The sequence below is a fragment of the Lactuca saligna genome, chromosome 2 (genome assembly GCF_052625555.1).
Source record: "Lactuca saligna cultivar CGN05327 chromosome 2, ASM5262555v1, whole genome shotgun sequence".
NCBI classification, from domain to species: domain Eukaryota; kingdom Viridiplantae; phylum Streptophyta; class Magnoliopsida; order Asterales; family Asteraceae; genus Lactuca; species Lactuca saligna.
In genome coordinates this window covers 167,945,760-167,961,374 of record NC_136418.1, presented here as the reverse complement: position 1 = coordinate 167,961,374, position 15,615 = coordinate 167,945,760, and the positions used below count along the sequence as shown (strand labels likewise).

At 30.7% G+C, this 15,615-nt stretch overlaps 2 protein-coding genes and 1 non-coding gene across 5 annotated transcripts; 1 reads left to right on the top strand and 2 right to left on the bottom strand.

The window, feature by feature from the left end:
- The first annotated feature begins 2,501 nt into the window (after positions 1 to 2,501).
- TRNAS-GCU (transfer RNA serine (anticodon GCU)) lies at positions 2,502 to 2,583 on the top strand. The gene has a single exon. It is a non-coding gene; the product is annotated as a tRNA-Ser (tRNA).
- A 2,935-nt stretch (positions 2,584 to 5,518) lies between these two features.
- On the bottom strand, positions 5,519 to 8,951 carry LOC145032664 (uncharacterized). 3 transcript variants are annotated; one of them, XM_078981558.1, is made up of 12 exons: positions 8,655 to 8,951; positions 8,479 to 8,580; positions 7,665 to 8,288; positions 7,311 to 7,593; positions 7,160 to 7,227; positions 6,813 to 7,064; positions 6,647 to 6,722; positions 6,495 to 6,571; positions 6,349 to 6,398; positions 6,172 to 6,256; positions 5,982 to 6,080; positions 5,519 to 5,887 (listed from the first exon to the last, which is right to left on the bottom strand). In XM_078981558.1, the coding sequence occupies exons 1-12, from the start codon at positions 8,706 to 8,708 to the stop codon at positions 5,681 to 5,683; spliced, it is 1,977 nt and encodes a 658-aa protein (XP_078837684.1). In that variant the 5' UTR covers positions 8,709 to 8,951; the 3' UTR covers positions 5,519 to 5,680. The 3 variants fall into 3 exon arrangements, with proteins under 3 accessions (XP_078837684.1, XP_078837683.1, XP_078837685.1); XM_078981557.1 differs by having other exon boundaries at positions 8,479 to 8,531; XM_078981559.1 differs by having other exon boundaries at positions 7,665 to 8,301; positions 8,479 to 8,531; positions 8,655 to 8,691.
- Positions 8,952 to 14,107: 5,156 nt separating this feature from the next.
- Positions 14,108 to 14,831, bottom strand: LOC145030355 (uncharacterized). Its single transcript, XM_078978731.1, has 2 exons — positions 14,788 to 14,831; positions 14,108 to 14,657 (listed from the first exon to the last, which is right to left on the bottom strand). Exons 1-2 carry the CDS (start codon positions 14,829 to 14,831, stop codon positions 14,108 to 14,110), a joined length of 594 nt encoding a protein of 197 aa, XP_078834857.1.
- Positions 14,832 to 15,615: the final 784 nt, after the last annotated feature.

Here is a 15,615-nt window from a genome sequence, read left to right as displayed (position 1 = left end):
GGAGCTGTTAAATCCAGCAAATGTAGCTGATTGGGAGATGATATCATCTACCTCATCGATTCAGATTCAGATTCAGATCATAGTTCGTTAATATACATCAATGTGTATTTAGGTTTTGTAGATTCCTCTGCTTCATACTTGTGTTTCATAATCGAGTTTGATAATACTTTAAATCTATTGTATCGATTTAGTTAATATGGGAAGGGATCGATATGAAAATTAGGAAAAGGATTACAATTTGGATCAAGCACATATACCTATAAAATATTATCTGGATTTTGGGTTGGGTGTACTCATACTAAGCTTGAACATTTGGTTCTTGCAGTTTCGATTGATCTTTTGAACACATATGAGAACCTAAAAAAAAATCTGGTTTTGTGTGTGTATGTGTGTTTTTTTGAGTTTTTGTTTAGATTTATAATGATTATTGTTAAAATTGGAATCGGGTGCATACAAGGAATATATGAAAGCGAGAACAGAGCAAAGGATTGTGTCTTCGCGTTTGACTAGACTTATAGATCGTTGGAGGTGGTGATGGCAAATAAAAACCTGCGTTTGTGTAGGAAGACGGGGAATGAACAGTCGATCGAAAGGGACAAATGTTGAGGAATCGTGAATGGGAGGTGCGAATACAATGGGAGGTGGGAGTAAGTGGGAAAAACTTAAACCTAGAATTTTTATGGAGGGAAGCTAGAGTACATCTAGGACTAATTCCAGGAGGAAGAAGATATGAGAGAGAGAGAGAGAGCTTGGATATTAAATTTAATTTAAAAAAATAAAAGAAAAGAAAACATCATAAATAGTCCCTGTGGTGGTGAAATGATGAAAATACCCTTCAGTTAACCGTAAATACTTAACGGAGTTAGCAAAAAGGACCAAACATCAAAAGTTTTGAAAACACATGGACCATCTATGAGGTTTTTAAACCATGGGGACTAAACTTCAGATTTTGGGTAACCACATGGACAATTTATGATGTTTTTTCATATAAAAACATTTACTAAGATAATAAAAAAAAACTATTTTCATAATATATATTATCTATTAGAAATAAAATATCATAAAATTAATGTATGATAATACAATCTATTAGAAAAAAAAATACTAAGATAATAAATTAATATTAAAAAATATTAAAAATAAAATTTTTAAAAGTTTTTATATTTTGGATTAATTTACAATTTTTTTTTATATTATATTGATGGCAGATTACCGATAAAATAGATCAAAATGAACATAATTAATGTTTTGCCATCTGTGATTAAAAAAAATAAAAACTAAATCAATTATATGATTTAAACATAAAGTTTTTTCAGTAGGTTTCTTCAGTTACTTTATATAAAAACTTTTTGCAAATAAAAATAAATATCAACATTCCACGTTTAAAAATAACCAAACAAACTGCATACCCGTTCAAATCAAATTGGTTACAAATATGATGAAAATTGTTTTTATGTTTCATCCTTAAAAAAGGTTTCTAATCTTTGAGATCAAGGTGTTGTATGATAATATAAATATGATTTTTAAGTTCACTCAATGGAAAGAGGCTTTACTCGGGGCAAGTTTGATTGATTCTTCTCCTTTTCCTCACTGGCATTAATCACGAGAGTTTAGCCACTGGTTATATGTACTTTTTCTCTTTGCAATTGTTGTGCACACCAAGTGTTCGACATATTGCTTCATAGACTGTTTCTTCACCAAATATGAGGAGAAGTTCAATCTTACCATTGTTACGTCTACACCGACCCTTAACATCTTCCCTATATGACAAATCCTCTTTCACCGAATCAAGTTTTATGTGGATTCAAATCATGCATAAAACCAGTGGAGGAAGAAGACCCAAAAAGAAAATCTACCAGTCTTTACTTCTCAGAGACCTCGAAAAAGAAGTTGAATTTATTCAAAAATGGAATTTCATCGTTGTTATTGAAAAATACCCATCAAAAAGTAGTGTTTTTGTTAAAGAATGTTATGAAGGATCGAGATTGGTTGATAAATATCCCCTTTTGATTTTTAGGGATAAGTTTATAGTACTCAGTGGTAGGAGAGACGTCGAACATTCATCATGTGTTGTATGAACATAAATTTAGAACTTTTTATAAATGTGTTTGTTGTGTTTTTATAAACATCTTTAGAAAAAATACCATTAAAACCGAAAAAAGAAAGATGTCAAAGCAACAAAAAAAAAAAAAAAAAAAACATCTTTTGTGCATGATTTTGGAAAGGAGGCATATACATGTAAATATCGTTCATTAGAATCTTAAATTCATGAGAGTATTTCCGAACACTAGAAATTTGATAATTGAAGATATCAATAATTTTAAACTAGAACTGGAACAAGAAGATTGAGATCAAATCTTCACCTATTTAGCTAATCGAAATAGAACTTGAAGTTAAAATTTCATCCTAAGTTCCAAGAATAGATGATATTAAAAACATCAGATAATATAATTGAATTACGGGAAGGAAATATTGATTTCCAGATAAAAAGAGACATCAAAGTCGCTTTGGCCGAGTGGTTAAGGCGTGTGCCTGCTAAGTACATGGGGTTTCCCCGCGAGAGTTCGAATCTCTCAGGCGACGATATTTTTTAATGTTTGTTTGTCAGATTTTAAGCCAAAGGTAGATGAATTTTACTTTTTACTTTTAGAATGGTACGTGTGGTATTCTACTGTTTATGTTCTACACTTCTACTTTATTTTCCCTTTTCTGGTATCTTCTTCGATTTATATAAACGAAAAATAAAAATAAAAATAATGTATAGTTGTTAATTTAGGATAAACTGTCCGTAAGTTATACACATTTTTTTTAGGTTAATATGTTTTTGTTACGATTTTGTTTCAAAAGAAAATTATAAATTTGTCTTAAAATTAGTTTTATCTAAGTTTAAAAAACTAATAAATTTTATTATGAATTTCGTTTTATAAAATTTACAAATTTGCACCAAAGTACATCTAACTCAACCAGATATCAGGTCTTGCTCTTCCCTTTTGAGATTTATGATTCAAATCAACTTGTGGATATAATTGAAATTAATAAGTAGTTTGACAGTATATTAGATTTGTCGTTTAAAAAAACAAATTTATCTCAAAACATGCTTAAAATCATTTATTAAAAGATTTAAAAATAAAAATATCAAAAAAAATTTGAACACAGTTCCCAACAAATTTATATAACATTTACTAATATATTAAAAATCTAAAGTCGGTGGCTTGGTTTGTCAATTTAAGTTCCTAATTTATGATATAAGAGCATCCGCATCCTTTCAAAACATTTGCAATGACACTTGTCTATTATTTGCAAGCCACGTATTTATGATATAAGAGCATCCGCATCGCATCCTTTCAAAACATTTGCAATGACACTTGTCTATTATTTGCAAGCTACAACTCCTTTTTCCTTCTTATTATAATGTTAAATACACATGTATATAATAATAATATATTGTGCATTTAACCTTAATAGGTATATTTCTATAAATAATAGTATTTTAAGAAAAACGATAATTTCAAAATTACCAGATATTTCAATATCTATAATCAAACATAGTTATTTATAACTGTTATGAATAGATTTATTTTTATATATTTTCATATTAAAAATATAAACATATACAATTTATTAAAAATATATAAAATGGTTGGTGACGTGTCAATAGGACCCATTTTAAAAGAGTATAGATATTTCATTGATGTGAATGGTTATTGCAAAGTTGATACGACAAATTTGAAAGATAAGTGACATTGCACGCGTGTGGATGGTCCAAGATTCTATTGATGTTTAGAATTCTATTTTTAAAATGTCATTTGATCTTTTTCATCAAAATTGAATAAAGGAAACAGTTACGTATCAGAAGTTTTCTTCTGATTTACAGATGAATCAGAGGTCGATGGAGATTTGTTAATGTATACAAAAAAAAAAAAAAACAATAACATCGGAAGTGAAATTGATGAAGGTTTTGGGAGAATGAAACCGACCACCCGTGTATATGCCTAATGTACCTGGAGGAGAAAAGTGGTGGAGGATTAATGGTGGGAGGAGAATGGTAGGAATGGTGTTGAAGGGGTGAAGCAAGAACGATGATGACATCTATGGCTCGAGTTTCCAGCGTTGTCGCCGACTCTACGAACTCTAGCAAACCCTAGCAAGAACAACGTCATTGATCCACATCTGTTGTTATGACGAAGACGATGGTTGCTCCGGTGAAGCTAACGTTGAAAACCCTTGGGGGTTTTGATGCATTTCTGATCTTCGTCTTCAAAGACCATTCCCGGATCCATAAAACCTTCTCGCTTCTGACACCACCTTCGCAACCCCTCCTCGCCGTTGCAAACCCTAGCAACTCGACGAAGACGATGGTTGAGCCACTGCAAATCGGATACACCTGGAACCTTCCGATCTTTATCTAGTTGCCTTCTTCTTGGTTGTTAAGTCTCAGACGAGGTTTCCATCGATCAAGAGGGTCAGCGGAGCAGTGGGTGAAGGGATGGTCGTTTGTTGGTGCTACACGACCGGAGGGAGGCGGGGAGGGGCTGCGAAGTTGGTGGTCGGCAACCACTTTTCTTCGTCAGAGGAAGAGAGGGAGAGAAATGACCATCTCGTGTTTTTAGCTGTGTGTGTGTGTGTGTGTGAGAGAGAGAGAGAGAGAGAGAGAGAGTGTGTGTGTGTGTGTGTGTGTATGGACATTTTTCCTTTTTTTTTTTTTTTTCTTTTTTCTGCTTTTATTTTTGTAACAAAAAAGGAAAAAATAAAATAAAAAAAAGGGAAAAATCGTCATTTTATAAAAAATTAAAGCATAATGGACAAAACTAGCAATAAAATGAAAACTTTTGGACCATTTATGCTAATCAAAACCTGTTTGGCCCAAAGTGATACTTTTCGATATACCACAGGGACCATTCTTGCAATTTGGTCTAAAAGAAATATAGATAAAGAAATAATGATTTTTCATATGGTGTGCATCATAGAGTTCCCTGGAGACAACTTAGAGGTCCTTGGAAGCTAAAAGGTCCAAGGCCATGTGTCATGGATATTTAACTATTTGTGATATGCATGTCAGTCTATGACTTGTGTATGTACTAAATTTCGTGACATAAAGTTGTTCCTAATGGAAAGGAGACTCTGACAGGGGTCGGTCATATGGTTGTATGTATTCACCTTCATCTTGGATGAGATTTCTCACGATAAATAGGGAAGGTGCCCCGATGTATGTTTTTGTAGATAACCCCATGTTTCATGTCCCATAAAGGCCTTTTTTTTTTTTTTTTTTTTTTTATCTATTTTCTTTAAAAACCCAAATTATATATATAGTTAACATTGTATTAGTAATAAAAATGCAACTTGGTTCAACGGTAAAGACACTTATTTGTATACCTATAGTCACGTGTCAGATTCTTCATAGTTCCTTTCGTCACCACCTTTTGTTAAGGTGTTGATGTAGTAATCCTAGTCATCAAAAAATTACCATATCAGTGATCCTAATCAGTAAATCGGAGTCACGTAACATTTTCGAATGAGATTGGTTTGAATGCTACTCAATACTAGATATACGAAGTCCCCATGATAGAAGTTAGTGTTTGAAGTGCGTAACTCCTCAAATGATGTCCAATGTTCAAACCCTACCACTAATGATTATATTAAATTATAACATATACTATACATTTAATCTCCATTAAAATATTTATTCTCTTAATGATTTAGAGAGCATCAATCTGTACATCGGAGCCCCATTATCCAAAACATGTTTTTCCCAATCCGACTCAACCCCAAACGGGTTTTCTTTCAACCATTTTTCTTGATGATCAATTATAAACTTCCCATTTCCATATTTCAAAAACTCTTCTTTCACCCTCAATGCAACACCTTCTATATCAGATTGAAGAAACACCTAATTTTCCATATAATCCAAAAATCATATAATAAATTTATTAGTCCCATATAACATTAGTCTATTAATAAAAAAAAAAAAAAAAAATCTTTACCTTTCCATTATAGGAAAGCAGATGGAGTATGGCTTCAATGAGTGATCTCTGAACCATTTTCCACCTATGTTCTGGTCTATTGAAGTCAGGGTTTGGACACTACAAGTAAATAAAATATTATTTTAGTTTTTTATTAAAAAATAAAACCCATTTAATAACCAAATCCAATTCTCTCATTTCAATCAATTACCTGTATTGATGCAAAAACGAGTTTTCCAGGATAACAAGAAACAATAGATCCAAATGTCGATGTTGCATTTGTTTCAACGAAGTATCTGCAATTTTTTTTTTCTTCTTAAATTTAACTATCAAAAAATCATTTTTAACAATTTAAAAACAGATTAAAATCTAGAAATTGAAATCGTACCCGTTTTTTAAACCAGACACATGGCAAGTTTCCAAGCAACGCTTTACAAGCTACAAAGTTTCAAAACACAGAAAAACAAAAACCACAAAGGAAGAAAAAAATTAAAAAATAATAACAAAAAAAAAAGTAACAACTAACAAGACAACCTTCCCATTCATTTCTAATCCAAGAAAATTCATATCCTTCGTTTTTCTCGCCATTCCAAAGAGAAACATTCCATTACCTGTAATTACTAATTTTGAATTAAAATTTTTAATATATTAAAAAACTTGTAGAAAGTCAACAAAAAAGTCAATACCACTTCCAATATCAACAAACAAAGGTCGATCCGGATCAGCATAAACTGTGTGCCAATCAATTGTATAAGGGTATCCCTGTACTCAATAAATTTATAAAAAAAAAAATGGAATTTAAAAAAAAAGAAAAAGAAACAAATAATCAGAAAAAAAGAAGTAAAAGCGTACTCTATCTAACGCCATAAGTCCAGGAAGCTTTCTTCCTTTAAGAAACTCCCATACAACCGAAGCATTTTCAATAATATTGAAATTTGAAGAAACAATTGATTCCTCCATTAAAGCTTTACATGCAATATTTCCAATAACTGTAACATCGCAATTTTCTTGACTTAATTTTCCTATTACTTTTGCCAATATTGAGGTTCCATAATTATCTTGATTTGATAATCCAAACTTAACTGGACCAATCCACACAATTTTCTGCAATATATTACAATAGATTTAGAAAAAAAGTAACAAATCACATGAGTTGAAATTAGTCAAAATTACAGTATTCATTCATAATTTCATATCACCTTTGACTTTGAAAGCAATGTTGTTATTTCTTCCAATGAAGTTGGGCCAAGACCAAAAGGTGTCCAACCTAAGAGAATATTGAAATAGTCAACATTGACTTTTCTTGACCATGAATGAAGTTACACACAAAAAAAAAAGTCAAAATGTTACCTTCAGGAATGCAATGAGTGGAAACAAGCTTTGGGTTTTTAAAATGATCGTTCATACACCAAAGATCTTTAGGAAAGAAAATGGGAATGTTTCTAGAGTTTGCAGATTTTATTATTTTAATAGCTTCTTTAAATGCTCCAAACTCTATATATTTATTAGGTACTGAAAATCCAAGAGCATGCATTATTTGAAATGCGATATTTCCAACAAATATTAATCCATCAGATGAAGAAACTAAATAGTTTATGGCAGCTGCTTTTTCTATAAGGTTGCCTCCTCCAACCTGTATTGAAAAGAATCGTGAAATTTAAATCTTTAAAATCTAATGTTTTGATTGTTATAAAATAAGAATACCATGGCTATATATGGATTCTCTTTTGAATCAAATGCTTTTTTGAGTTGTGATAAACCTTCTTCAAATTGGAAACCAGCGATAGAGGCATAGCAGAAAGAAGTGACACCAACAGTTGATGAAAGAGTTTTATGCGACTGAAAAAATGCATCGTTTATGAAGATATCAACCCCTGATGATAACTCTTGAGAAAATCTTGAATTGTTTGCTATATCTTCTTTGAATTGAGAAAGATTTTCAAGAAGATAAATACTTGGTTTATGAGTTTGTTGATTTTCTTCCAATATAGTTGATTCATACTCATGATGTAACTTCATTGGTAGAACTTTGAGTTTGAGAAGGGAAGAAATGTATGCTGAAACTGAATCTAATGAATCGAGATTTGAATTGGTCTTTGTAGACCAGCTGCTGATTAGAATCACTTTCGCACCAGCTTCATGCAAGTGTTTGATGGTTGAAAGAGCCGATATGAATGTTTTGGAATTCTGGTTCTGATTTTCTTCGAGTAAGATGTTGGAATCAAACCTAACCATGGCAATTTTCCCCAAAAGATCGTCTTTTTGAAGTTCGCTAAGACGTTTCACGTGTGGAAGTGCATTGAGTGCGTTTCCATCATCTTCTTCGACCTGAAATTAACAGCTTTAAGTAGTGATTGTTATTAAGTATAAACTTTTGTTGTTGGGATACAGAAGGAGCAACAAAATCCATATCAATTTTGCAATTGAAAACCCTACATTTGACATCAATAGTCAAAATGTAGTTTATTTTAACAGAGGAGCAGTAATAACATTTTAAGGAGCATGAAATGGAATTTACCTTGTGTGCACATCTATCAATTATATGATTCAATCGCACCTCTGAAATATTTGCTGAAAAGTTGATTTTACCAATATAATGAGAATTAATGCAAAATTTGAACTGAAAAAGAAACAATAAATAATCAAGAAATTGAAATATTGGGGTGGAGGAATCTGGAAGTGTAAGTGTTTAACCTCGTAACGAAGATTTAGCCGCGCCTTTCTTGTTGAATGTAAGGTAATTTCCATTGGAACCCTGTGATTTACATGTGAAGAAAATCAACGAATAAGTCGGCCGACAGTGATGTATATCAAGAATTCGGCTCATGTTCGACTAGATTATACGGAGTGAAGTTTTAGACGGATTTCCTTCCTAATTTTCTGCGTATTAAGCCGTGTGTCTGACTGTCTGTTCGTCAGTGATGAAAGAAAATACGAAGTCGGGGAAGGAGAACTGGAGAAGATAACAAAGAGCGAAGAAGAGAAAAAGAGAAATTGATAGATGAATTTATTTATTTTGAAATTGACTTTTTTTTATATGTAATTATCTTTATTTATTTTTTTTAATTATTATTATTATTATTATCATTTTAATGTTCATGTCCTTATTAAGATTGGATCCTAGATAAGATTGTTTTTGAGTTTACAATATCGGAAAAGATTGGATCCTAGATAAGATTGTTTTTGAGTTTACAATATCGGAATCGGGATCTTAAGATCCTACAAAATAAAATATAATTTTAATTTATTATTTTAAAACATAAAAAATATTTCAAATATTCAAATTTTCATTTAAAAGTTATAAAACTTCAAAATATTAATCATAAGTTACAACAAAAAATGATAAACGGTAAAATTGGTAAAGGGTAAAAAAATTCATTTGAATACAAAAAAGTCAACGTAAGACAAGGTAGGATCAAATCGGATCCCGATCCTACGATCTTACCCTAAATACGATCTATTTACAACCCGATTCGTTTTTTATACCTAGGATCGCAGGATTGTATTATTCATTTTTAATTAATTTTTATTTTTTTTAAATATCTAGTTAACGAATTTATTGTAAAATTTTAACTATAACCATTATAAGTAGTTGTAATTAGGTACAACCAGTTATAATGGTCATAACAATTACAACAAGTTTGTTACTTAGATATATAAAAAAAATTATCCAAATATAAACGAAACAAAAATATAATTACTTTGATAATTCAACTTCGATTTTTTTTTTTTGGACTTTAATACTTAATTTTATTGATTTTCAGTAAAATATCCGGGTTTTTTTTTGTCCTTTTAAGTAGATTAATCGGTAATTGACAAATCTTTTTTACCCAAAAAATCTAATTTCTTTCTTCAAAAATACCCTTATAGCTGAAAAAATTGGAGGTGTTGTTTGATCAAGAAAGATAGAGGTCCCATTGTATATGTGTTTCATAATTTGGCGACTAAAAGTTATGTATTTGTTAACTTGTATGCAATTGTATGATCACAAATGATATCACGTTTACTAATTTGGAGATTAAGGGTTCTACATTTGCTAATTTGAAGACGAAAGATTTTATAGTTGGTAAACTGAAAGTTATGCACTTGTTAATTTTAAAATAACAAATGCAACGATGAAGGAATTTGTTGACTCTTTTGTTGTTGATATAGCTAATAATGAGAAAAACTAAATCTCAAAATAATTATTTGAGCAAGTGATTTCCTAATACAAACCATCATTTTTCACACATGACAATCTCTGATCATTCTACAAATTAATTTGATATATATTAAGCTCAAAAGATATAGACACACAATAACATTGCTCCTTGTTGCAAGGACCATCTAATTTGTCTGTCAAATTTAATTTGAATAGGAACAAGAAATAAGATTTTTGAGTTAAAATAATAGTTAAATATTAGAGTTTATTTTAAGAAAGAAAAGCTAGATTTTTTCGAAATTTTATTTTATCCGTTTGTGGAAAAATAAAATAGGACCATAGCAAAAAAATTTGGAAAATACGAAAGTTTTAAATAAAAAACAGATATAAACTAAAAAAGTTCCGAAATGTAAATGTAACGTATTTTACAATAATTAATCAAAAAATGTAAAGTATTTTATAATGTGTGATTTCGAGGTTTAAACCAAAATCTTTTAATATAAAAAAGGAGTAAATTACGTAAATCTTCCTTGTTGTTTGGGTAATTTGCAACTTTCATCTTATTTTCACTAGAACGATGTTTTTGTTTCGATATTGGATATTGGTTTTGGAGGTGGGGTAGGGTGCGGGATGGTTTAAGGGCACCATTTAATATCTTTAATTCTTAATAATAATCAAAGATAAAAAATGATTGAAAAAAAATGAAAAAATAACATTAAGGTTAAAAAGGACATTTTAATTCAATACGGATTCCAAATGGAAACAAAATGAAACCATACTAATCGTAAGGGTCCTCCTATACACACAAATTATTCATGTATTGGCATTGAATTGCATGTCTAGGTAAAAAAAAAAAAATTGAACCAACATATATTATTAAAATCACGGTCTAAAGGAAAAAAAAAAACGGATATAAAAGAAAAACAAAACAAAACTTACAAAATATCAAAAAGGGAACAAACCCAACATTCACATCTATAATTTTCAAAATTACCCTTATATTTCAACCAACTAAAAACCATAGAAATCACATTATCCGCCAACTTTGAAGAGTTCAATTGGGTTTTATTAAACAACATCCTTCCTTGCTTTCCACATACACTATAGAAACCTATAGCAGATAGCAATAAATAATTTTCTCTTTTTTGGACAGTTCCCCATGAGGCAGCAAAATTAACAAAATCTAAAATCGAAAGGAACCTTTGAATAGAAATATCACACCAATTGAAAATCCAGCATAAGGAATCAAAAGCAATTAGACAATCCAAAAGAATATGATCCGTAGTGTCCACACCACTAAAGCACATTTGACAGGAAGTAGAAGACATATTAATACCTCTCCTGGAGAGAGCCACTGCAGTAGAAATACGCCTCATACAAGCCCTTCAAACAAAACTAATGCACTTGATAGGAAGTAAGTGAAACCAAACCGTGGGGTTATTTATCGGGATATTCAATTTACTGTCAATGAGAGCCCTAAGATCGCATACACGGAAAGAGCCATTGACAGTTAACCTTGATCTCCAAGTGTCAGGCCCATTGGATCTCACAACCATCGTTGTAACATCCAAAATAGATTTCAATTCCAGCAGCTCTTGAGAATTGTTGGGTTTCCGCTTCCAAGCCCACGAGAAAACGTCATTCACCCATCAATCACCTAAAAAACAAGTTTTCCTCTTGTCTAACGCATATAAAGAAGGGAATTTTACTGCCAAAGTCCCGTTCTTTAGCCAATCATCTAGCCAAAACAAAATTTTCTTTTCGTCCCCCACCTGAAACTCAAAAATATTTGAAACAATAATATCAATATGGTCGAGAAGACATTGACAATACTACTTCAAGTGCCCGGGAGAGATTTTTTAGCCCAATAGTGAATATGCTTTCCTTTCACATCTTTGAATACTACCAATCATTTGCCTCCGAAGATAATCATTTTCTGTTTTAAACCTCCATGTCCATTTTGTCAGGAGAGCCCAGTTAAGCGAGGCCAAGGATTTGACCCCGAGCCCACTGGATGATTTTGACCTAAGAACCACCTTCCAAACGACTTAATTGATTTTTTGTTTTTCTTCACTTCCTCCCCATAAAAACCGTCTTCTCAGTTTCTCGAGGTTGTCAATAATGGAAATCGGGACTTTAAAAATGGAAAAATAAAAAAGAGGAAGACTACCCAACACAGCTTTAACCAAAGTTAGACGACCGCCAAATGATAAAGTTTTAGCTTTCCATTAAAAAGTGTATTTTGAACACCATCAATGCGGGTTGCCAGCTCCTTATTTGTCAAACTTTCATTTAGAGTCCTCTAAAATATACGAAATTTATAATTTAACCCTTCTGCTTTGTAAAGTTTTATATATTATGCTTCTACTTTTATTATTATTATTATTATTATTATTATTATTATGTTAAGGTTTGGTATTTTATCATTATGAATTTAAATCCATTTTCAATAGAGTTGATTTTTTTACTATGATATATTTTATCATTTTAAATTTATAATTTTAGGCACGGATTTATTAAAAAAATTTAACTTGTTTCTAGCAACATCTATTTAACCAGCCTTACGTCAATTGTCAACTGCCAAGCCTTTTTTTTATATATATATATATATATATATATATATATATATATATATATATATATATATATATATAAAATTGGATGATAGCAAAAACCATTTATATTTATAGATAAAATTATAAGTTATATAGAAAAAATTAATGTCTTATGTGACGTCTTAAAATATGTCATAACTCGCTACCATGTATCCTAATTATTGAATTTTGACATTGTCGTATTGTCTCACCCCATGTTATTTAGAATATTTTCTAAAATACATTAATCTTTAAATATTTTTGTTTCACATTTATTTTCGGTACATTTAATTATAGAAATAAATATTTGAAAAATCAAATCTAGGTAAAACAATTATTAAAATGTCTCATCTTCGTGACATATACCTCAAGTTTACGAATGACAACTGACATATATCATTTCAACTATGATGTTAATATGTGTGTAATCATTCTATTGATAAAATGTAATATTACAACTTTATATCCCCAGTTTACGTTGTAACTTTAGAAAAGATCATAGATTTCATCCATCTAAATCTTAAATCTTTAAAACTTTATTAATTTTAAAAACTAACAAATAGAAACATATTATTTAATCATAAAAGTTGTATAATTAAAATGATCTTATTAATACATTTACAAGAAGAGTAATAATGAATATTTTTAAATATTAATAGAAAAAATTTAATTTGTTAAATAAGAAATATAAACTATGAAACATTAACAAAAATAGAATGGATAAAATGAAAATTCAATTTCAATTTCTTTGTATATATAGACGATTGATATGTCTTATATGTTAAACTAAAAGCGACTTGCAATATCATTTTGAAAGTAGTTTTCGTTAAAAACAAACATACGATATTTGTTATAAATATATATTTTATTAAATGGCAAGTTGGGAAGAATGGACGGATGACACATATTATGAGGTATTTATACTTAACCTTTATTTTTATTATTATTATTATTATTATTATTATTATTATTGTTAAATGTATGTTTTCTCTTTGTTATGTTTAGAGAGATAACAACTTATATAAATTTCTCTAAAAAAACTTGTAGCTTTTATAATTTTTTCTCTTGTTCTTGCTTATACATTTTTAAGATGGAGGGAGTGGTGTCGCACTCTCTCATTAAATCGTAGTGACACATAGGCATCACCTCACACATTATCATAAAAGTATGGTTTCATACCACATTCAATGAGTGGTGCTACACTTGGGTTTTTTTTTAATTAAATAAAAACTATAATTTTAGTAAAAACCATTCATTTCATTACTTCAAAATAAAAATAACATTAAATTCCATCTCCCAAATAAAAATCCTACAAACTTAAAAAAAATAAAATAAATAAATAAATAAATAAATAAATAATTTAAACCTACAAACTCAAAAAAACATACATTAAACGATTTAAAATAAACACACTACATGAAGTCGTCCTCTGAGAACTCGTCTTCCGGGTCATCATCCGGATCCAAATTGAGGTTAATGTATTGCATCCCGTAAATGTGTTCCACCAAATCCATACGAAGATTGTGAAATGTTTCATTGCAACGAACCTCTGCTCTCTTTTCAATGTACTTGTCGCCCCTAATTTCTATAGATTGTGTCGCGGGAATGTTTTCCTTTTCATCATTCTCACATATCGTTATTCTTTCAATTTCGATATTCATATTATGCAATATTAAACTTGCGTACATGGTTTCATGCATTTTTTCCTCATTGAAAAAAATTGTTGGTTTTTCCAATATAAACCAACGTTTCTTGAGATCTCCAAAAGCCTGCTCGACGTCTTTCTTAGCTCGTTCTTGAGCTTTCTTTAATTTTTTCCGATGAGCATCATTCAGACACGTAAACGATTTAACAAAAACTGCATACTCAGAATAGATTTCATCAATTAGATAATAACCATATTTATATGGTGTTCTACGTAATCGGAAAGAAGAATCCAGTGCAGACCCGTCATATATTTTGCTAAATATAAGTGAACGATTAAGAACGTTAATGTCGTTGAGAGATCTAGGAGAACCATAAAAAGCATGCCAAATCGACTGATCGTGTGATGCCACCGCTTCAAGTATGATCGTTGGATGCTCATAATCACCTCGGGTAAATTGACCATGGTGTGAGGCAGAACAATTTTCCCATTACCAATGTAGACAATCTAAACTACCTAACATTCCAGGGAAGCCATGTACGCTAGCCTGATGAGATTGCAATTTCATGATGTCATTGTGTGTAGGCTTATGTAAATATTTTGAACCAAAAAACTGAATAATAGTTTTGCAAAAATAGTGTAGACTATCTCGTGCAGTTATAGCTGACATTCTAAAACTCTCGTCAAACGCATCAGGAGGGATGCCACAAACTAATTGACAAAGTGCAACTGTACATTTTGTAAAAGGGTGAAACCGGGTGTACCTCTAGTATTCGGCCGTTGCTCGAAAAAATTACACTCCCTCGTTACATCTTCAACTATACATTCGTACAATGGTTTGAACATTCTGAAACGCCTTCTAAAGTCGTATATTTGAAAAGTGGCATTTTCTTGAAAATAGTCATGTATAAGGCTGTAAACGAACCAAACGGACACGAACAAGCATGGCCGGTGATGAAGGGGGGCAAGATGGACATGTGAACAGAGCCCATTTTTTTTGGGGCCCAATTTTTTATAGTATATCACTATATTCATTAATCAGGTCACGAATCACAAATTTATATCACGCCCAATTCTAATCCACGACTTTACGCATGGAAGGCAACAAGTCGATCATTCAAGACAACGACATTGAGACTTCATTTGTTCTCTTGGTCAAGGTTAGATTTTTCTAGTTCTCGTTTTGTTTAATTTTTCACTTATCAGATATTTAGATTATCTTCTGATTGTTATCGGTTATTATTGTTATCAAATGTAGAGAAACTTAATTAGTGA

Excerpts from the sequence above, each read along its gene's own strand:
- LOC145032664 (XM_078981557.1), bottom strand. The coding sequence starts at position 8,787 with ATGAGCCGAATTCTTGATATACATCACTGTCGGCCGACTTATTCGTTG. Across the intron at positions 6,723-6,812 it reads GACTTATGGCGTTAGATAGA|GGATACCCTTATACAATTGA; the intron begins GTACGCTTTTAC and ends TATTGAGTACAG. Across the intron at positions 6,399-6,494 it reads GATTAGAAATGAATGGGAAG|CTTGTAAAGCGTTGCTTGGA; the intron begins GTTGTCTTGTTA and ends GAAACTTTGTAG.
- LOC145030355 (XM_078978731.1), bottom strand. The coding sequence starts at position 14,831 with ATGGGAAAATTGTTCTGCCTCACACCATGGTCAATTTACCCGAG. Across the intron at positions 14,658-14,787 it reads CCATGGTCAATTTACCCGAG|CAAAATATATGACGGGTCTG; the intron begins GTGATTATGAGC and ends ACTTATATTTAG.